This window comes from Nelumbo lutea, chromosome 8 (assembly GCF_056320005.1).
Source record: "Nelumbo lutea isolate HS-2025 chromosome 8, American lotus-T2T, whole genome shotgun sequence".
Taxonomy (NCBI): Eukaryota; Viridiplantae; Streptophyta; class Magnoliopsida; order Proteales; family Nelumbonaceae; genus Nelumbo; species Nelumbo lutea.
In genome coordinates, this window is record NC_142691.1 from 26,210,115 (window position 1) to 26,233,922 (window position 23,808).

Below are 23,808 nucleotides of genomic sequence, written 5' to 3' on the forward strand. Positions count from 1 at the left end.
AATTTTTGGAGGCCACAATTTTATATTTAGATGTTGGATTAGGATGATCTTTTTTATTTTTTTTTGGTAATTTTTTGGAATCTATATGTCCCAAGGGCCCCACTATTTTTGTAATAAAAACCCCCTTTTGATCTAAAATCACAATTTGTAATATTTTTATAAATAAAAATTAAAAAATGAATTTAAAATTATAAATTCAATTTAAAATAATATATATATTATATATAAAATATAATTGTACACTATTTATTGATAATATATAAATACCTGAAATGATCTGACCCATTCGACCCATAGGCAAAAGTGGTCGGCCTTTGATTGGTTTTTAAAACATTAATCAAAAGGAGACCGTGGCTCTCTCTCCCTCTTAATTCCTCACCCGATTACAATTCCTCTTTCTTCAAGCAAATTTAATTAAGTAAGATTTCTAAAAGCATAAACGAACCTAACCTGTTTAGGGAAGGGAAGGGAAGGGATTTTCATCCCAGCAAAGTACATTATACGCCCACAATGTCACTACTTGAGTGTCCCAGTGAGTCATGTTTACTTTGGTAGGTGAAACCTGCAAAGTAGATATTTGGTGAGAATTTAGTCCTCTATTTTTTTAACTTTACATGTTTTTCTCATAAAATAATTATTATTAATTTCTATAAAATACTCATCAAGATATTTGTAACAATATACCAATCATAATTTTTAAGACATGGTCAAAATTATTGGCCTCTATAGTCAAAATTTCAACTCAATTCGTCCAATTCTTCGGTCAAAGATGAATTATGGTGAATATGGTTTTCAAAACTGGATCGGACCGGACATTCGGACTGGAAAAATCAGGAACCTGTTACCTAACTGGTTCCATTTTTTCCCAAAACCGCTTTTTCCCTTAAAACCGTTGATTTTGGTCAGTAAATCGCTGAACCAGTCGGTTAACCATTTGAACTGTTCGAACGGTTTTGACCGTTTCTCAATTTTTTTAATTTTTTAATTTTTTTTACTTTTTGGTCAAAACGGGTCGGCCATTCGGGTCGAATGGTCAGACCGTTTGAACCAGTAATCAGACCCCTGACTGGTTCGATCACCGGTTCGGTTTTAAAAACCATGGTTTTCAAAACCGGATCGGACCAAATGGTTGGATCGAAAAACCAGGAACTGGTTAGGTGACCGGTTCCATTTTTTCCTCAAAACCGGATTTTCTCCAAAAACCATTGATTTTGCTCGACAAACCACTGACCCAAGCAGTTAACCATTCAAACGGTTCTGATCGTTTTTATATTTTTTTTATTTTTTATTTTTTGTTAGAACGGAACGACTATTTGGTTCGAATAGTAAAAATAGGGTATTTCAGATGCTAAGAGTTTGGTCGAACACAAACAAGCCAAAGTATTCAAAGCCTCTGAAAAGTAGAAAAGCATTAATGCCTCTTTTCAGATTTCAGATAGTTTTAATATCTTTTTAACTTTTCTGACTTCAGACTTCAGATTTATCAAACGCCACCCCGCGTTTCAAACCTAGTGCAAAGTCCAAAATGCTTATGAATAATTTCGAAAAGAAAAGATATGCCCCTCTTTTAAACTCAAAATTATATCATTCGAGTTCTTCTTCTTGAACAACAAAGGGACTTGCCACACAGCACTTTCAGTCCAAGGTTTCACAAAGTATAAAAGCATATGTCGCATCTAATTTTCTTGCTATTCTGCACTTTCAGTTCTTCAATCCAATTTCACAATCTTCCTCATTTATAATGTTTTTTGTTCCTTCAGTTCTAATTTCGAAATCTAGGGCACAAAATCAGTTGGTTCAATCTCTGCAGACATGAATATCTTTCGACTTGTAGAGGAAACAGACACATTTGTTAAGTATCTTAATGCTGCTTTTCAAAATCTACGCTACCAAATTGTGTTCAAGTGATGCAAATTTCTCCATTTGGACTAGAGAAAATTTTTTTCCCAAAGCAAAACCCCTCAATGTTTTATAGGGTTTTTGTTAAGTTGATTTAGGTGGTAGAGCTGAATTCTTCTTCTTCCTGTATCTTGTTGTTGCAATTAGGGATTTTGCTTAAGACATAAGAGCCTTATGCGCTGGTGTTCCTGGCTTGATACTTGGATCTCTTCACAACTTCATGCTCAATCCAATGTAAGAAGAATGAAAGTGATGGGAATTGATAATCGACTTGATTTTACTATTTGGTCTTTTGGATTTGGGTTTAATGTAGGTATTTTGTTGTGTTGTCTTTTCTTTGGGAAAAAATGATGGATGAACGATGGTGATGAGAAAATCTGAGAAGTAGAAAATCTTGATTGGCAGACCGTGGAACATACTTAACTGAGTAAGAAGGCAGTGAAGTAAATTTCTCTAGTCAGCAGCTAATAGATGAAGCCACTATAGTGGAATCAAATTTTCCACCAACAAAAGTCGAAGAATTGATTAAGCATAACCTTCTAACAACACTTAAGAGCAATGTTTTAAAAAATGATTTGGAATCACCGTTCTAGCCATCAGTTTCCAAGTCGACAGTTTGATTATCTGGTCCCAATGAGTAGTCCATCCTAACAAAAGTAATTAAAAAATAAATAAAATAAATGATCAAAAACCATTGAATGAATCAAATGATGCCAAACTAGGTTTGAGATAAAATGGAACCGAATGATTGAATGATTTCCAAACCGAACGGTCCGACCGTCTGAGAAAACAGTGGCTATGACAGCAGCATCAATATTTATCTTATGCCCTGTAGGAATTGAGGCCTGGCCTGAGGAACAAAAGTATGGTAGTGTCGGGTACCACACGCTTCTTAGAAGCAATTGAATCTGGGAAAGGGATTTTGTGATGACTCGTTTGGGATCAAAAGGGACAATTTAAAAAACATAAGAGTTTCGAGCATGGCAGATCTGGCACATATATAATATTAACATGTAATCACTGATTACATCAAAATTTGGCAGAGCATCTAGACGAAAATGCAATTCAGAGCCAAATTAAACCACATGGGGATTACGGTAGGGCATTGAAAAAGAAGATGAAGTAATGTTTCTTCAGAAGAGGGCAAGAGGTATCCAATGACATATAATGCTTCATCGGTGCTCTAGTAGGAAAGATATTTAATACACTCTTCCAACATCATCAGCCTCATCATCTGGTCGTTGCAATTTAATGCTTCTCCTTTACATTAACAAAGAACTATTCAGAACTCCAGTTGATTTTGATTTCTGTTGGGGGGCTTACCATGAAAACCATATTAATGGTTGAACATAGATCTACTCAATCAGTTGTTCTCTTACATTCACCGTAACAAAAAAAGACATTAGATTGGACAGTTATCACGAAATTTTAGGATTCTTAGTAAAGGTACTTGAAATTGAATTGCAAATACAAAATGCTGTAGCCACAACACAATCACAGAGAATGTAAAACTTTTTTTTTTGGTGCTTCATGAATGTAAAACATGTTATTTCACTTTATTTTTTGTAGATTTTTCTGTAGTTTCTCCATGTAGGCAAGGCTGAAGAAAACCCATAAAGTAGACCAATTTATTCTAAAATCAACGTATGCGGCTTCATGTAGCCCGGTCATAAATGCAACTCCCATAACCTGAAAAATAAGAGAATATATATCAATGTTATAGAGCAAGAGAGAGAGAGAGAGAGAGAGAGAGAGAGAGAGAGAGAGCTCACTGGGGTCAGTAATGGTAATAATTCCATTGTGATTGAAATCACAGTTCCACTCATGTCGCCCTCTCGATTGATAGTATCTGTTCATGACAAAGGAAGCATGGTTTAGCAGCGTTGTGGGAAGATAGCAGATGCCACCTTCCTTGATGGGACTGCAGTCTATCCTCATATTCCCGCATACATAATCAATAGCATCAAGTAGTGCTGCATCGTCTGCGCTATTCTTTGCCACACACCATCTTTTTTCCTCCTCGTTGAGTGAAGGATTACTGAGATCCTTGGACCTTACACCTCTCAGAAGGACCATTACTACTATCAAGGAATACAAAATCCCCTTCATCGTCATATGTATGTCTATCTCCCTTTCTCTCTTGTTTTAAATCTCTTTCTCTCATGTCAGACTATTTGCTTTGGTTGGGTTATATAGACATCAAAGAAGGAGCTCAATACATGGGTTTTCAATTTAAATCTCAAAGACTTAATGAATGGGGTGATAATAATGTTTACCCAAGCTAGAAAGGATCATGCATGTTAATTTTGAATCAATTAATTGATCTGGGCTGTGGCCACTCAAGTGGAATTTGGTTTAAGAAAAGCAAACCCACCTTGTCTGGCTATGGTTTTAGTGATTGCTATCACAGACTTCCTTTTATATATGTTTCTTGGTTTCTGTTTTGACTTTGGGATTCCTCAGTTATTTTTTTCACATAAAGCCTTTTCCTCTTTGGGATATATACTTTGTGTGGTCTCTGTTTATTGGATGGTTTGTTTTTTCAGACAAGCTTTTCTACTACTACTTCCATGGTTTGTTTAATGTGGAAGAGAATATTCCTTACCAAATTGCTTCTCTATTGATCAGTTGGTAAAGTATTGAAAAACTCAATGTATTTGCACTGCTACAAGTGATGCCAATATTGAATTGCTAAAAATGTGTGTAAGAGAGGTTGCATGAAGGACGAAAAAATTTGTTAAAGGAGGCATACAGATCAGAGAAGCTATTTAAAGGAGAGAGAATGCAATCTCTAAGAGCCTTTGCAACAATGCTTCCAAATTTAGGTTTCAGTGTGGACTGTGGAGTCTGGACTGTGGGACTGTTCAGCCAGCAATTTGTTGGGTGGGGATCGGGTCTAATTAAGATATATTGAGATGTAATACATACTTGTAAATGGAAATGTATCATGTATCGATACATGATAAATTTTAAAATAAAATAATAATATATTAATAATTGAAAATTGTAGTTTTTAGAAAGACAACATCTAATTTATTACTAACCAATTGAGAAAATATAATCCAACTTAGATGCTATTAAAACTGAAATCAATTTCTTTTCTCTTGTGGTGGCTTTACATTAATATGCTTGTAACATGAGAGAACGGATGGGAACCCTAGAGAAGCTGCCGGTTCCTCCTCCTTCGCTTGGATTCTTCCATCAATTACATTTTTTATTTATTTCTTTTGAAGGGCTACACAATAGCGATAGACCATCCCCCAACCCTGGTTCTGACAGGATTCGATCCCAAGTATCCACTACGATCAGCAGGAGAAATTACCAACCCACTAGTAGTCTTTGGCCGTTGAAGTTTGCGTTGATTGGTAAATGTGTTCATGTCCATCCTCCAATGTAGGTGATAAAAGAGTTCTTGATTCGAGCTTTTCATTTGAAGAAAAATCTGATTATTACCACTATGGACTCTGGCAATGTTCTCATTCGTTTTGCTTATGAAGAGAGTATTTGAGAGTTTGGTTGCGAGAAATGGTACATATAAGGGATTTACTTTTTTGGTTGCTTAAATGGACTCCTTCATTTGACCTAGGACTTGAACCATCTATTCTTTTGTTGCGGTATGGATTTTGTTCTCCAAATTCTTTGTTAATTTATAAAATGACTCATATATGGGGATGTTTGGAAGTATGGCCGTTTTTCTGAAAAATGGTGTCATGTCAGATCCATGTAGGCAATTCAACAAATGCCCACATACATGATTGTTTGGTTCAAGCGTTTTTTGAAAAAACATTGAAAAATGGGCATGCCTCGTAAATCAGGACCCAACCATTGCATGAAACATCAAATTTGGCGTTTCATGCTTTGGTGAACCGTTGCCCCCAACGGCTGACTGATATGGCGAATACGTAGAAGAAAAACGGTGATGAAAATCACCTTACCAAACAACATAAAAACTGCATCTTCTCCTCACACCTGGTGCCTCACACGCACATCCTACCATGCATTGGGAGCATCTCCCGTGCTTATTAATTATTATTCACGAGAGATGTTCCCAATGCACGATGGATATGCATGTGAGGCACCCATTTGTGAGGAGCAGATCCCATCTCAACTGTATAGTGTTGCTCACTGCCTACGTGGTAGAAACACTCCCAAACATATCAAGGCGTTTTTTTTTTTTTTTTTTTGTGAAAAAGGGGTTTAGCAAACATGAACATTTTTTTTTTTTGAAAATTGGTCCCAAAAAACACCCACGCCTCCAAACACCATCTATATTAGGTCTATCACCCAATTTGCAGGTAAAGTTTTGAAAGTGAATGCTACTACTATGAATTTAACTCGTATTATGGAAGCTTGTTTTTATGAAGTGGATTTGTTGAAGGACAACCTCCAACGTTTGTGGATAAGAACTAGCTGGGGTGGATTTTGGTAGGAAATTATTTATGAAAATCTTTCGGATTATTACACTTTATGTAGTAAAATAGGGTTAGGCATAATGCCCCCTCTTTTTAATTATTATTAATAATAAAATCTTTTATAAAAAAAACATTAATATGTTTGTACTATTTATATAATTTAATTCTAAACAAAATTAATGTTTGTAGTTTTGGTACTGGACTGACACGTTTTAAAATTTGGGGATTAGAGTGAGACTAGGCCCAAAGTACATTATCGACAACACTCCCTCATAATAATACACAATAAGGGTGTGTTTGGTTGGCGGATAGGACCAGAATTGAAATTGGAATCAAAATCGGAATTCCCAAGAATTGGAATCGGAATCATCTATTCCTAACACCTGTTTGGTTCGATTGCTACTGTTTGGTTCAACTAGAAGCTGGAATCGGAATCTATCAAAATTTCCAATTCTGATCAAGAACCTCAAAAACATAAACATTAGTAAACAAATCTCTCACCACAATCTTTAGGCAATTCAAACTAAGGCTGTGAGACTGTAGCAGCAGTCTTCAAGTGATTGAAGAAATCAGGCCGTCCTTCAGTCAATGCATTTGCCTTCGTGATGACCTCATTTAATGGCTTGAGAAATTCTGCCAGACCCGCAATGTCAGGTTTCTGTAACACACAAAAGCAAATCAAAATTGAACAATGGCTGCAATGGGAATCCGATTCCGAGGGGGTGGGTCGGGAATGACCATTCCCTCAAATGAGGGAATATTATTCCACCCCAATGAGAATCAAATTCCGATTCCATCCAATCAAACGGCTAGAATTGGAATGAACCATTCCAATTAATCCCATTCCGAACCTCTATTCCTGCGAACCAAACCTACCCTAAATACAGGACCAGACTAGACACTTATCATTTTGCCCTCAAAATAGGGGTATTTTGGTTATATGGCTGTCCAGGAATTTAAAGGCACATTTCTTTACCTAAAATAACTTCATATAAGGTGCATTTTTATAGGGTGTAACTTGAATAGATTAGGGTTGGGATTTTATAAAAATTTCAATGGATCTTATTCAAGCCCGAGCGCATAATGTTAACTCGGACCAATCCAATTTGCATCCATACTAAAATAATTGGGGCCTTATAAGACATTTTGAACAGAGAGAGCAAGAGGTATGACAGGTCTTTTGTCAAATCAATGACCAAGAAGGCTTATCGACCATACTCCAAATTTTGTCAGATCAGACTTGATAAACCCCACTAACAATAAGGTGGTCTAATACTCAAAACCCTGTAGGTGGATTAAGTCTGTATTTTCTTGTGGAGATCAGATGTATTGTACCCTGACCTGATCCAAACCCAACCCATGATAGTCGTACGTAGCAGTTAGCCAGAAATAACCTACACTGAGGCACAAATTTTTCTAACTTTGAGACAAGGTCTGGGAGAGAGAGTGTATTATGTGCAAAAGGATTTTTCCTACAAGCAGCATTCTCTTGATCGAGGTGAGTGCTCTGTGCTGAAGATTGCACCTTTTCTGGAATGAAGGTAAATTGAAAGGAAAGTAAGAGCTAGAAAGCATAATAAATGTTCAATTGTTCTCTACTTCTCTTTTAGCTTTTTCTCTCTTTTCCTTTACAAAGATTCAGCCCAATGAATTTCAAACAGATGGATTGATAGTCTGGTTTTCAACCGTGAGCTTCTGAACGACTAACTTACCTACTCTTTTCTTAAAGATCAGGACCCGCCATGTAATGGGTCCCATTTAGGAGAACAACCAGGGTGGGAAACGGGAAGGTGTTGAAACTTGCAAATAGGGCCCACTATATGGTCAATGTCTTATGGCTTGCCAAAGGCCATTCGGCCACATTGTTTATCAACATTCAAATCTATTATATATATATATATATATATACATGCAACCACCCTTCAAATATGTGGCATTATAAAATTTCAATAGATAGAATTTTAGAAGAGGTTAAACTCTCATTTTTAAAAAAGTCTATCCACTCACAAAAATGTGATAACTCCACTCTCTTAAAATTCACACATGTAGCATCCAAATCCCTAAAAAGTGGCAACTTCAAATGTTATGGTAGTAACTGAATTTTATTCAAATACAACAATTTCAAAAGTAATGATTAAACAAATAAGTTAACTTAAAAAATTCAAAATATTAAATAGATAAAAATAAAAATAAATAAGATTTATAAAAATGACTAAACAATTAATACAAATGGTGTGAGTTTCATTCTTTTAGATATGAAATAGTTTATTAATTGCAAACTAGATTTAACTATTTTTGGAAGTGTAACCTAATTTAGATTTTAAAAATAAATTTATCAAATAAATAGTAAATACCAATCAAGGTGGGTCACTACTTACAAATAAGACCTCATTTAATCTCTTGAATCATATTAAAAACAACATAAATTAATAGTGATTTTCAAATAAAGTAGGTCAGAATAGATTGTCAATTACAAAGATGTAAGACCCATGTTAATTTTTTCTAATTTAATCTTTTATAGTTAAACAGTAAATTTCAAATTAAATGATACTGTAGTTGCCCCTTAGTATGGGGTCATTCTCTAGATAAAACATGGTAAGTCTCTTAAATCAAATAAAAATCCTAACCTAAATGTCTAATATAAATAATTTAAAAAATGAAATAATTCAGATTAATGGTCCCATACTTACTTCAGGGGTCATTCCTTGTGTTTTTAAAACCAATGTGGAAGCTGAACCGTTTTTAATTTTCCTCCATTTGCCTTCAGGTAGTGGGTCAGCAATTCAACCCAAACCCATCTCATTCTCATCCCAGCTCTGTTACACTATCATGCTGGTGTGTGCTTTCTCTTGTTTCCTTTCCTATAGGAAGACTACACATCATTAATACTATTTCACACTGCTTGTGGAAGCATAATTTGTGAAACTCTGACCCAGAAACTGCAGAAGGGTAATGTGTTTACTGTAATCTTAATTTTGAATTCTTTCTTTTGCTTCCTTTAACACTGGACTTGGATGACTTTCCTGTCCCACCACGGTGTATTCATCATTACAGAGGGAAGATCATACTTCGACAAGAGGGAGTAAAAGACTCAGAGCCATAGGCAGTGCTGAGTAGCCCAAGGATGGGATATTCTCCATATATTAAGCTTTTCATTCTCTACAATATTTCTCTGTTAAAAGTGAAAACCAGAATATATCTACCAGTGACAAGGAGTCTAAGCAGACGGGTTAACCCCTGTTGGAGAGCATTTTCTGTTTAATTATCTATTTCAAAGACGTATTGATTGAATGTTTTAGCTACAAGTTAAAATGGGGCAGCTCATTCAGTTGCAACTTCCTAATAGTAATGATGCCTAAAGAAACAATTTTATTTCTATGGACCACTCTCACTGGTCTGGTGTTTTTAGAGCGAAAATGTCTAATTTTAAAGTAAAAGTTAGGAAAACGGGGAAGCTGAATTTGATGGCTTTAGAAAATGTCCAAAAGGAGTTCCATTCTTGAATGTTGAAGTTTGATCAAAAAGTCAAAAAGAATACAACAACAGACAAACATACAAAGTGGAAGAAAGCAGTGAAATGCTTGCATTCTTGAATGTTAATGCTGATCAAAAACAACTGAGGCCTCAACTGAAAGTTTAATTACATCAAAGCATGGAATTAAAGAGAAAAAAAAAAGAAAAAGAACAAGGAAAAGAAAGAGAGAAAGAAAGATATTGGAGGATTGTTCCACTAAGCTTTCTATATGAAAGAACAATCAGCTCATTTTGCTTGTTGATTCACTTTTAGATATGGAAAGGCACCAATCACATTATCATAATCTCTCCGGCTAATTGGGTTCTGTAGATGATATGGTGAGACACGTTTACGAGAAATAGGTATTAACTCTAGACAAAGTATAAGAATTTCAAATAATTTCAGTGAAATCTAATGCTTAACATATATTGTTGACTGTTGCAGCTAAAACATGTGGAAAAAGACCCCTGATTTGTAGAGTGAAACACTTAACCATGCACTATTGTTTAAAGAGAAAGACTGAACTATGCATTAAAAATAGCAATGCAAAGCATTGAACTATATGAAAGTTGAATTCAAATGCTAAGCCCAGATAGCAGTGTGGTCCCATTAATACCATTACTGACTAGTAACTCTGAAAACATTGGCTAATCTTGGGACAAAAGGCAGTTCAGATGGGATGACCACAGTAGGGCCTCTTTACCAGAGAAGAAAAATCTGTCTAATATAATGGTGTAGAATTTGAAACACTTGAGACAAAATAATAGATAAGGAATAGTATCACTTAAAACCTTGTTTATATACTCAACTGGAAGACAGGGGTTAATTAGTCCTGAGTCAGGCTTTTGATTTGCTCCTTCCAATCCCAATGTAGATCTAGGTGTCGGACTTGCTCAATTCAAAATTCAGTAACAGCAGACTGAATTTCTGCTTGGTCCATATTGAATCAACCATTTTGAAACATCAATTTCATATATACTCATCAAACCTCTCTCTTCTTCTTTCATGGGTTCTCTAGAAAAAAAAGGATAATTAGCTCAGCCTTTCTAGAAAATCAAATCAAACACCAAATATAAAACCAGATTAAGCTCAAGATTTCTAAGAACTAAACTTGGTTTCAAGTAACTTGTAAAAACTTCAATTTAAGCACTAGAGATATTTCAAGAAAGAAATATTTCATATAATAGTACAAATAGATTAGAAATCTCTCATATATAGACGTATCTTCAAAATTGAAGAAATCAACCAGTTGAGCTTAGTGAGACAAAACCCTCTCTAATTAATTCTAGGTTTGAAATACAATTACAAGTCCAAGGCATAAGACCAAAAATAATTTTGAATTTCATTCTTGATATCTTCTATTCATCTTCTTCCGAAAAGAATTTTGTGAAAACCTCTCTTTTCTTCCAAAGATTCTAACTTTCAACTCTGTTTCTTCACTTATTCTTGTTGGAAGTCTGGGTCTATTTTTCTCTTTGTTCTCTAATTCAAGTTTCACTTTTTCCCTCTTATTTATTTCCTTTTCATTTCAAAATGTTTTCTAGCCCTTTTCCTTTTTAGGTTGTGTTAAAGAGTCTATTTTACACTCTTGTTATTATGCTATGTTTCTACAAAAATTAGGCTAGATTTTTGATTGTCAGCTTCAGAACTTCTAATTGTTAGAACTTGTGTCTTCATTGTCTTGAATGTTGGACTAAATAGATGATTGGATATATGATTTGGATTTATTCAGCTTAAGTTCACAAAACACAGGAAAACTTTGTCTGTCCACATTCCACAATTGAGTCTATACCAGTTTGAACTAAGAAACTATTAAGAAAAATAGAGGAACACGTATGAGGGGAATCGACTTCAATGTCATTGATCACTGAAGTTAATGGTATTTATAGATTTCATTGGAGAGTTTCGGTTACATAAGTGAAACATACAAGATAGCAGCAGAAGACTAGATAGAGTACACTGGTTCTCCTTCTAATCTAACTCTTTAGAAAGTGAAACCCAATCCACGCAAGAAGATGAAAATGATGATTTTCAGGCTAATAAGAGGATTGCCACTGCTACAGTTCTTCAACAAAAAAGTGCTGACAATAACAAAGTGATCTCAAATTGGCAACCTACGATTGTGGTGAGTGCAGAGCAGCCAATAGAGCGGTCATAATGTTCTAATTTGGGATTCTATCCTGAAGTTAAGCCTGCCATTCTTGGGGACATAACAGGTGCTCAGGAATGGCTCTATGAACAATGGTGCAGATCAAGACACACCTATGCAAGTCCGAGAACAATGCGAGATGGAATTAGCCAAAAGTATTCAACAAAATGCCAATAGGGACACAAAGAAGGAACAAGAAGATCAAGCAAAGGAAGGTAAATAGATGCTTTCTAACAGAAAATCACAAGAGACGATAGAAATAAAACAAGCAAACGATGAAAAGTGTGATGATGGCAGGTTATATTTTCTTTGGCAAAGGGGTAAATCAATGGAGTCATGACGATTAGGAGATTGGGATCCATGACAATGTCAACTTTCTTTTTCATAGATCTCGTCGTTATAGAGCTATGGATGACATATGCATGAGGACCCACTCCTATAAAGAAAATTGATCCTACAAGTGAGAACCCAGCTGGAATTGCCATACCCAAGGAGATAAATAACTCAAATCAGGACTAAGTGATAGTAGTGATGGTAGAAACAAAAAGGAAGAAAAAGAATTATAAATCTCAGAAGATGGAGGAGATGTCTCATATATCACCCCATTATTCTTAAATTAATATTTTTCTGAATATAATTAAACTGATTAAAGGTAGTTCTTTCATGGAACCCAATTTGGAGCATGGATTATCCAAGTCAATCCGGATATAGCCAATAGGGTCTGACAGATGACATCGTCCTCTAGCAAGTGTAAGGCTTAAAATATGCAGATCTGATTGAATTGAATTCATTTTCTGAGTCGGGGGCTCATTCATCCTACCCAAGTTCATAGATTGAAATTTTGGTTCGATCTGTTGCAAGTCGCCTTTGCTGAATGCGAATGTAAATAAATAATCTTTTCATGATCAATGACTGAAGATTTGAATGCTATAAAAATTAAAATACAAGCAAGATCTTTCGTGATTTGAATGCTATAAAGATTAAAAATTTAAAATACAACAAAGATTTGGCTTTCAAGAAATACATCCATCCATTTATATAATTTTTATAATCAACTCTTAGAGAACCAAACTCCCAGCAGTTATTTTTCATGATTGGGAAACTACAAAAGGACAAGACTGTAAGATATTGATATTAGTAAGTAAACCCCCTAAGCTATTCGTGTATTAGCTTGGTTATGCATTGATTAGCCTTCATACATCATAACTAAATCACTAATACAGTATCGTATCCACTTGGAATAGCATGGTTACTCTTGAAAGTTCTGAGCTTTCCGACTTGATTTCAACCGGAGAATCTACAAGCCTACAGTGTGCATGAGTACTTGTCTGAGAGGTTAGCCATAACAAAACCTGCAAAAACCTGAATCAGGTGAACTTTTATGAGTCTTCTTTGTGGATAGACTTTCTAGAATCATGAACAAGAATTGAGATAAAAATAACAACGGGGCACCTGAATTGATCCAAATATGTACAAGGCAGAGTACTGGCGCTCATGGATGACCATGTCTGCAACCATTGCCAGAGGTATGGTAAGGGACATGCTCAAGCTTGCAACAAATGGAGTCGTCCAGACCACAGACAGGGCCCTGCTTTGATTTCCATTAGAGAAAAAACACTCCGTGAGAATAGAAAATTCAGGGTAGGAAGCGTGAAATAATGAATTATTGATAAGGTGTCTGCCTTGCATACCAAAAATAATCTGAAAGAACGCTCCCTACTAAGCTATTTAGCAATACAATTTCTTCAATGGATGCCGAGTGTGGAAATCTGAACTTGGGTTCAATTCCCACAGCCATCAATGGCCAAACTGCATCGTAAAATGTTCACAAGAAGAATCTCTCAGAAAATGAGGAAAGGTTAGGTGTATGTCTTAGAATTGCAAACTTATCGTCTTTTTTTCCTTTTCCTTCAAATCTTTCCCCTGTTTCTAGCAAGTAGTAGAGTTCAAATAGAGGCATATTGAACTTACAAACAGAATAATTTATTACAATACAATTTTCGTACAACTTAAGCATATTTGTTTTCACTCCTTTGCTTCTTCTGACATACATTACTTTTTAACTCATGAATCAAGCCTAATCCATGAAAGTTCATAGGAACTATATACGGACTATGTCTTACATGATGCTGATCAACTCAATATATGAATTATTCAACAGAAGACTATCTACTGGAAATGGCTAACCAAAAAATCCATAAGAGTCAACAATCATAGCGTCAAACCTATTTTTATGAGAATATTGACTTTAAACCTTAGACAAGATGGTAACCAACTAGTTAACCCATCCTGCGTGATAAGCTGAATCTTCATATACATAAGTTAGATCCTTGAGGCTGCCCAACCATCAATTTTCTCATAATTAGGATGCAAAAGTTACTTGAATACTACCTTGAATTGAAGTCTCCTTGCCATTCATGCACCAAGCCAGCCACTAATCTTTGATATCCTCGTTATATATACTTCATGTATATTTCAACCAGCCATAAGGTGCAAATAAAAATAGTGGTTAAGCACACATGCTTTTCTATTTTATGAACCATATGTATATTTCAACCATAAGATTGATAACCAGGAGATACCCCAAACAATCCACTTCTATTACCTTGAATGAATTATCCATAATGAAATATACATATGGATAAGTATTAATGTTTTGTCTTAAAAGTGGTTAATGTTTCTTTTTATATTCAGTTTGATAAGTTCATAGGTAAAGAGATTAGGATAAGTATTAATGTTTAAACCTGTTAACAAGCTGTAACTCCCAGTATTTAGTGATTTGGTGAGCCTGAAAACAGAAACAGATCCTATGATACGGTACTATATGAATGGCTACTTGGAACCATGACTAGCACTTAAACAGATCATAGCACTCCTAGTGGCACTTAAAGCAAAAGTAACAATTTTTTATTAAAACAAATAACTGGGTTCATAAAACAGTTGTAAGGCTAGCTAGTAATGTTGTATGGAGCAGAGTGTTGGGCAGTCAAGAAACAACATATTCAGAAAATGAGTGTGGCAGAAATGTGAATGTTAAGATGGATGAGTGGAAAAACTAGAAAGGATAGGATCAGAAATGAAACCATCAATAGAAACCCAGGAGCAGCTCCAATAGGTGATAAAATGAGAGGGAGTAGACTAAGATGGTTTGGTCACGTGCACAGAAGACCACCAACAGCTCCAGTTAGAAGAATTGATTTGTTACAAGTGGAAGGTGCTAGAAGAGCTAGGACATAGGTAGAAGTACTATAAATGATTTAGCACTAATGATTTAATAGTGGGTATGGATTTAAATAGAATAGATTGGCAAAACAGGATTCATGTAGCCAACCCATACGGTTGGGGTAAGGCATGGATGATGATGATGATGAGACAATTTGAAGGTTCCATAATTTTGTGCACTTTCATATTCAATTTCATAGATGAATAACTCTAAAATAATAAATGAACGAAAACATCATATTTGTCCATGTGATCCACCAATGGAGCCATCTTTAAAGGGCTCTCTTGGAATCAGCAACTAGAAATCATCATCATCATCATCTAAGCTTATCCCAATTATATGGGTTGGTGATACGAGTCTTGTTTCACCATTCTGTTCTGTTTAGTGTAACTTTTTTTTGAGGACAAGGTAATGTATAGAAACCAAAAAGCAGGATAAAGTTCAACTACACAAGAAAAAATATACTTGTTCTCCAAGGCCACAGTCTTACAACCCAAAAAATATACTTGTTCAGTAAAAAAGCTCAACTTAGATCCATATACAAAGAAAAGTGGTCAACTATATAGTGAAAGCAAAATTAGGAAACCTGAACAAAATTAGAGCAATTTGACAAAATGAAAGCTAGCAAATAACACTATGCCTCGGAGAGACTTATTGCCATGTATTAAGACTTAAAATTCAACAACACAATATACGACTAAAAGATGAAGATTATGATTCTGACCATATGCTAAAACAAATGCACCCACGAGACAGATATTTATATTCCCCAATAAGGAGTCCCAAGGTTAACCTAATCCAGTTGCACCCTGAAATTATTTTCCCTTTTGTATATAGAAAATGTGCAGGCCCCAGGAGATAAACTCTCCCTATTCTTCTTGGTCGTCTCTCTCCTGCAATAGACACTAAAGGAATTAGGTGTTTGGTTTTAAAGACAAAGCAAATCTCCAAAACCAAGGAATTTGCAGACCAACCTAGAACCCTTTGGTTTCCTTTTGGAAATCTAAATAATGGAAGACAACTGACCAAATGGATCCCAGTCTCTTCCCTTAATGGATGACTTCATCACTTCTTCTTAGCCTGTTTTGCCTACATTTCACAAGCTTGTCAAGATAGCTTCTCTGCCTGGTACAAATCTGAGTATGGAATTTGGAAATTTGGAAAATTTGAAGGTTAAGATGAAAGAGTGAATAGGTCAATCGGGGAATGAAAGAATGGCTTAAGTTTAGTATTAATGCCTAGTTGGGGCTAATTCTGGTCAAGCAGCTACGATTAGGGTTTTATGAAATTTGAAACTTCAAAAGACAATTGATAGAAATTGGGATAAAAAGGGTTAGAGGAAGATCTAACCAAAACAGCTAGAACCAACAATGTATTAGGATTAAATATATGGGGTAGCTTGGATGGATTAAGTTCCTCAAGTATTTTATTGGGTTTTTAAGGTGGATTTTTCTGGTTCAACTTCTGAACATCCCCCTCTGCCAACTACATAAAGCTCTGAAAGCATGTAAATAGTATATTAAGACAAACCATGACTTTAACAAACTCAAAGTAAATGAAACAGATCAAACAAACATACCTCTATAGCTAACCCACATGAGATCTATGGTAAAAATACAAACAATACCACTTCTGTGCAAATAGAAAAAAAATTAAAAAGCAAAAAATGGTTTATCTAATTTTAATCCCCAAGTTCCACAATGATGCAACAATATGAAAACCACCATGCCAGCCTTTTCCTCATCTATAAGTTTTAACTGGCTATTTGGGATTCCCATCACCACTGCTTCCATTTCTTAGGATATGTACATAGAAATCCTTCTAGAACTCCTGATCATTTTAATTCTGGATTAAATAATTAAATGTAATATATCCAGCTATACATAATAAAATAATAAAAAGATTTATTGATCTCTTACCAAGCCACCAAAGGCCAAGAAGGGTGAACAATCCAATATATCCAAAGAACCTTTGCACATCAATCTTTTCTCCTTCTGATCCAGCACATCTCTTAAGTAGCACTGCAATAAACAATATAATAATCTACGAGTCAAGAAGATTATTCCAAAACAGACTTCTGATATTGAAATTAACTTAAGTCCTGTAAGCCCCAAAAAGCAAATATGACAGATTGATGAAATAAAAATGCTTCACCAGTGAAGAGGCCATATGTTACTGCTGCAAGAAGACCATAGATGTCCCCTGCAATGGAGTGCTTTGAACCTCTACAAGACATTAAAACAAAGAAGTAAATTAGTAAAACAGAAAAAACAGAGTCACCTTCTAATAAAGCTATATAGGTGCAAACAAGAGGAACTGTCTGTAGAAACTGAGGCATCTAATAGCATTGTAGTTAACATCTTTAAAAAGTTGTGATTCTATTGTATATAAATATATTTTTCTTTTTATCTTCTGTTTTCTTTTCTTTGTGCGTCTGACTGTCTGTGTAGGTGCAACCAATAAGATTTGTGTGGAAAATCTATGAAGCACATATATAGTCTTTTATTTAACATATATATAGAGGCAAGATTCTATTGTACATGAAAATTATTTTTTTTTTCTTCTTTCCTTTCTTTCTTTCTTGTTCTTTCATTTGTGTGTGCCTGTTAGTGTTGGTTGGGCAGTGACCATAGACTGCTCTGCCCGGCAAGTTCTAGGACCCCATTGCTTCAAGTTTGGAAATTACATGCAACCACCTCATTGTAGTTGTATTTCATGAATAGACTTCAAACTAATTTTTGTCTATGATAGTTTGAATTTGAGAAAGTAGATTACAAAATTAAATTAAGGAGAGCAGTTTAGTCTTTTCAACATAAGAATCTTAAAATAAGGCAATTAGAATATTCATACTTTGATGTAGTAGGGGTCAACACCATGAGAGAAGGTAACCCATAGACCTCATCCGCTTTGACAAAAAATTAAGGCAACCCATGTGCAGAAATATGATAGTAAACAGAGCAGACAGTCAGACTCAAAACTCATGTTCTATTAGAACTCTACAGATAAATAAGAAACAAACTAGACTTACTCAGAGATGTTCTGTGGCTCATCGATTGCCCAAGTTTTTCCTATTGTGGTCATGGCAACACCAGAAATGCTAACAAATACTGCAACAATCTTTGCTATACTTAAGGAGTCCTGACCAAGATATGCCCCAAAGAAAAGTGTAAAAAGTCCAGATGTAGAAGTTAGGACGGTAGTACTTGCAACACTTGTGTTCGCCAGCGCAGCATTCGATAAATACTGTACCAAAGAAAAAAAATAGAGTGCAAAAATTAAAAGAAATCCAGATGTACCAGATGAAGGGAGAAGGGCAAGGAAGAACTATGAATGTAATTTTCCAGATTGCCAGCCTACAAATTATATTGCTTGGTAATGTGTGCAGTATCTGAAAGACATCATATGATAAGCCTCAAATAAGAGATCTCCATGTTAGTCTAGTCATCCAGTTTATCACATTCCTTTGGGACTTCAAAAATATAGGATCATCCAGTCACTGTCTTACATTAGAGATTTTCCCTTCTCTTGTGGACTATTACATATACCCCTTCATCCCCATCACTTTTCTATGGATTTTTTAGGTCTACCATGCAAAAATTAGTCCAGTACCAGGAAACATAAAAGAATTCAGCATGCAATTTTATTACCTCTGTAGTAAACCATATAACAGCAAGACAAAAGATGCTCTTCGCCATTCTCCATGAGCTTTGTTCACAATCATGTCTTAGAAAATCAAATTCATCTTCATTGCTCTTGTCAATCAAAGGCCAACCTTCTTCCTGTTCACTAAGATACATGTCCCCAATCAAGCAGGTTCTCATCTCTGTTTCGAAACCATCATGCATTTCATTAATTCTAAGTGGGGTATTCAGACCCATTGAGGAGGCCATCATTGTGTTTGCATCTAGAAGTTTCTTAAATGAATTGGTTCTTATGAAGTTCCATATCCAGTTACTCAGAAACGAAACTGGTAGATAAATCACCATAAGAGATACCCCCAAATAAGTGATTGCAAATGGTTGTTTATACTCTGTAAATATTCTCTGCAGGAATGAGCATTAGTAAGTTGCACATCCTAAACCCAGAAAATAAAATAAAACCTCATCATGATATATAAATTTGGAGGAACTTTACATATAAATCAACCTAAAACAAGTTATAATACAAATTATGTTTTCCTGTCTAGTAGTTATGATGGAATGTCATTTAACACCAACTTGGTCTTTGATATGAATAATCCATTCAGCTAAATAGCATTCTTACAATGGACAACCTTTCAAATATGAAAAGAACTTGTAATATTTATGCTCTAAACTTCCCAATAAACAAAATTGAGGAGTGAACAACTTTATAATTTTACAATAATAATCACCCAAAATAATATAATAGATTTCATTATCTAGATGTATCAAAAGGTTATGGCCTGACTACACATCCAGTAGACTCATAAGGCAGTCCAAACCCTCAAACATTACCATGTGAGTACATGTATGAAACAAAAACTTCAGATACATGGGTATCCAAACCTAAGTACCTCCATAGAAAGATATGTTCTTCAAAACCCAGAATCAACTGATTTGAATGGCACAAAATAACGAAGTAAAATAGATATCTGAGAAGCAAGAGAAGAAAAGAAGAGCACAAACACAGATTTATGTGGTTTGGCCTGGCCTTTGGCCTACGTCCATGAGCAATCCACTAAAGAAATGATATGGCTCTAACACACAAAGCCCTAAACCCCAAACCACCCAAAACTCCAAACTCTCACTCTTTCCCTGTTCTATTTGTGCCCAATACAATGAGATACATATTTTGAGAAAACCCTATGCGTGACATACACAGACTGATAAACAGTAAAACAGGTCAGGTGTGTACCACAGAGATGTACCTCAATGAAATTTCCCCTTCGGGTTCTCTACAAATGTCAGATCAGGTCATGGAGCAGACCGCCAAACTGGAACTTAAGGCACAATCCAACAGCATATCTATACAAGGATAATATATCACACAAGTAACCTATAGGGGAAAATAATTTGAATAGCAACTAAAACCATGAAGAGTTTATTAACGGTGGGGGTGGGAAGAGTGAAGACGGGATGGAAAGCTTCCTACTTTAAAAAAAAAAAAAAAAAAAAGAATTAAAAGAAAGATTGTACTGAAAAGAGTGTTGGATCTAAGATGGAAGTCTTTTGGAAATTGCAAGACTCATCACCAAATAAAAACATTCATTTTGCAATCATTAACAGACAAATCCAGAAACAAAGATACAAAGTTATCTGGTCAACTATAAAAGGTAAATATTTCATGTTTCATAAAAGAGAATGTTTAAATTCTTGGAATAAAGCAGTAGAATAAATAAGAATAGTATATTTTTAAGGGTAAATAGTAACATCTGGAAAAGTTTGCAACAAAATATATAGAAAAAGAAAGTTATAGGTCTACATAATTCGCTATTTGCTATTTATACAGAAGAAAAATCTAATAATAGGGAAAAGAAAAAGAGATGCCCAAAACCTAAAGCTATAGCTTTCTAAAATTTCAACAGATGAGAGTTATCCAGATGGCTTTAACGAGTCCATACTGTAATAATCAAATGTATGGTGTTAATTCAGAAATAAATAATTTATCAACGTTGACAAAACACGACTGTAAAAGAAAGAAAAAAAAATGATTTGAAGTTTTGAACACTTGAAGCTCAAGCTCAATATTTTGCCTCCAAAATGCTTGGAATATACAAAACAGGCATTTGCACAGAAAGAAATAATTAACTCTGAAATTCAAGTATAATAGAACTTATACGATCAATAAGCACATGAGTGTCAAACATTACGAACTGATCATCCTCTCAAAGACTACGAGTTAAGAGAACAAACCCATAACATGAATTACCCATGAAAATCCTATAAGATAAAAAATAGTAATCAATTATCATTCTTGATTTGGAATTTGGACTTCCTTGTACTTAAAATTACTTGAAATTTGAACTTCGTTCAGATTAAAAATTTTCAATCCTGTTTTCTTTCACTGAGAAAATCTCAGTACCAAAATACAGTTTTCATGTTGAAATTCATCTACTAAAAAATCAACAACAAACTGAAAGAAAGAAAAACTAATTAAATTGTCATAAGTGGAGCTGTGGAGGGAAAAAGAGAACGCAGGTTACAAAACCAACTCGACCATCAAATAAAAGGAAAGAAAGTAACAAACTAAACGGACAAATCTAGAAAAGAAAGAAAAATGAATGAAGTCTAAGAAGATCAACGACATATGGTACTTCACCTGTGTAATCTCTGCACAAGTAACCCAAATGAAAACGACGGCACCAATTAAGCATAAACCAGCTCTGTACCTCCAACCCATTGCTGAATTCAACCCAAAAAGCACAGAAAATTTCGAAAAAACTAAATTAAATTACTTTAAGATGTGAAAATTCTAGGTTCTCCGTCCTCTGCTCCAAGAAAAAAAAAATCGTCTGTTCTCCAAACAAACTGAACTCCGTTTCTTTGTCTTCCTTCTCATTTTCGGTGCACAAAGGTGGACGAATTGGAAGAAACCGTAAAATTGATTTCAGCTGCCGAACACGCGTGAAATCTCTCGTCGTCCTTCACAGCAGCAGAGTAGAAGTTAATTGACAAGTCGCCAACTTCTATGCACGGCAACATTAAAATTGCCCGACAGACGTAGCAGAGCCGCCTAGGCCCAGCCCAGCCCAGCCCTCACTTCGGGTCTGATAATATGTATCCGGGCCTGAGCTTGTCTATATGAGTCGTGTTTGCCAATGTTTGTTTGATACATAAAAAAATAATGATTATTAGAGAGCATTGTTATGACTATTTTTTGGATATAATTTTGTGTTCTTTTAATAATTAATTTTTTTATTTAAGTTAAGGCATTGGAGATAGTTGGAGCATTTAATGATGGGCCCACACTTTTACACCGATTTCAGCAAAACAAGATGAATGCAAAATCAATTTAAGATGTGAACCGTGTTTGCATTCATAAACTAAAAAATGAGTATGTAGTGTACATATTTACATTTGCATTGCAACCAAAATACTTTTACCCTTGGCGGCTATATAAATGACAATACAGTGATAGCACAAGAGATGATTCACACACTATGAGATAAGACCTGTGTTTGGTTTGAAGGAAAAAGTAGGGAATGAAAGGGAAATGCAAGAAAACCTATAGGTTTGTAAAGGTTTCTTACATTTCCCTTCCTCTCCTATTTACTATTATATATCCACTACTAGTATGGCTGTGTTACTTAATGGTGTATCTGGTAGAGTCTTTCATCCATCTAGGGTTCTACATCAAAGTTGTCCCCTATCCCCATATATTTATATAATTTCAATGTGCATAGAAATCTTGTCTCGAATGCTTACTACTCATTTGGAGAATGCTGAACTAGTGGAGCATGGAAGATGCTACACTCATTAAATCCACATTAGAATCTATTCCCACCTACCATATGCAATCATATTTATTACCAAAAACTATTTAAAACTATTTGCAATCAATTGGATAAAATTAAATTTTTTGGGATTTTTGATGGATGTATAGAGGTGAGGTGACAGAAAAAAAAAAATGTCATTTGTGGCATGGATCAATTGGTGCAAATGGGGTATTTCCCTTAATTCATCTAATAATTCTCATTTGATTACAAAAATCTAGTGACTAAAGACCAAATGCAAATGATTAATAAAAGTGTCTTTGTCACATCCTCAAACCCAAGGAGGTGTTGGATGGTGAAAAAATAACCAACTACCACATTTTCCTTCATTTTTCTCTGTTATGGTGCTTTCCTTCTAAAATCAAGTATTATATGCAACTTAGCTTATATATAGTCTCTAAAATAATCAATGAAATGAATGTCCATATAATGTTCACTAAAACAGTAAGTAGAACAACATGGATTAATTTTTTTCCTTTGAAAAAGAAAATACCATTTGAAAGAATGCCAATATTCTTCTTTTTAAGTATTTTATTGTCATGTTCTATTTCATTTTCCATATTACAAATATTTCACTTGACAAAAATATATTTATTAATAAAAAATGGTAATTGGTATTATAAAGTTTCTCACTGAAGAAAACAAGTATTATATATAAAAGGTTTTGGGGTCAAACAAGTGAATATATAAACACATAAAAATCTAGGTTTGTATCATTTCGTGAACCTAACTAATTGGATAAGTTATCATGTAGGGATTCATTTTCTTTGCTTATTATCATACCTTTGAAACATGGAAATGAATTGGGAAATGCCTCGTATCAGGACAAATGTGAGGCACTTTTATGAATTTTAGTTCATTCTATTTTTAAACTCCCTATTCCTAGTAAGCAAAAAAAAAACTTTCATTCTATTTTTAAACTCCCTATTCCTAGTGAGCAAACTGAAAAATTGAATCAACTGAAACCGAATTGAAAATTTGATTAATCGAACCGATCAGTTCGGTTTTGGTTCAATGTTTTCCAAAAACCGATAATTTTGGTTTGGTATCGGTTAACCATTTAAAAAAACCGACGGTTAACCGAACTAACCAATATATATACAATAATATATATTTATATAATCTTATATATATATATATATATTATTTTGAAAATAT

The 23,808-nt window shown here is 34.7% G+C and overlaps 2 protein-coding genes across 3 annotated transcripts; both read right to left on the minus strand.

Annotated features, from left to right (window-relative positions):
- Positions 1 to 3,553: 3,553 nt before the first annotated feature.
- On the minus strand, positions 3,554 to 3,975 carry LOC148843526 (major pollen allergen Ole e 10-like). Its single transcript, XM_088959427.1, has 2 exons — positions 3,672 to 3,975; positions 3,554 to 3,588 (listed from the first exon to the last, which is right to left on the minus strand). The coding sequence occupies exons 1-2, from the start codon at positions 3,973 to 3,975 to the stop codon at positions 3,554 to 3,556; spliced, it is 339 nt and encodes a 112-aa protein (XP_088815553.1).
- Positions 3,976 to 12,979: 9,004 nt separating this feature from the next.
- Positions 12,980 to 21,971, minus strand: LOC148843527 (thiamine-repressible mitochondrial transport protein THI74-like). Of its 2 annotated transcripts, XM_088958520.1 has the most exons (9): positions 21,477 to 21,839; positions 20,086 to 20,182; positions 18,845 to 19,240; positions 18,226 to 18,440; positions 17,352 to 17,422; positions 17,117 to 17,218; positions 13,666 to 13,783; positions 13,427 to 13,562; positions 12,980 to 13,336 (listed from the first exon to the last, which is right to left on the minus strand). In XM_088958520.1, exons 3-9 carry the CDS (start codon positions 19,181 to 19,183, stop codon positions 13,280 to 13,282), a joined length of 1,038 nt encoding a protein of 345 aa, XP_088814646.1. In that variant the 5' UTR covers positions 19,184 to 19,240; positions 20,086 to 20,182; positions 21,477 to 21,839; the 3' UTR covers positions 12,980 to 13,279. The 2 variants fall into 2 exon arrangements, with proteins under 2 accessions (XP_088814646.1, XP_088814644.1); XM_088958518.1 differs by lacking the exon at positions 20,086 to 20,182 and having other exon boundaries at positions 21,477 to 21,971.
- Between the last annotated feature and the right edge of the window lie 1,837 nt (positions 21,972 to 23,808).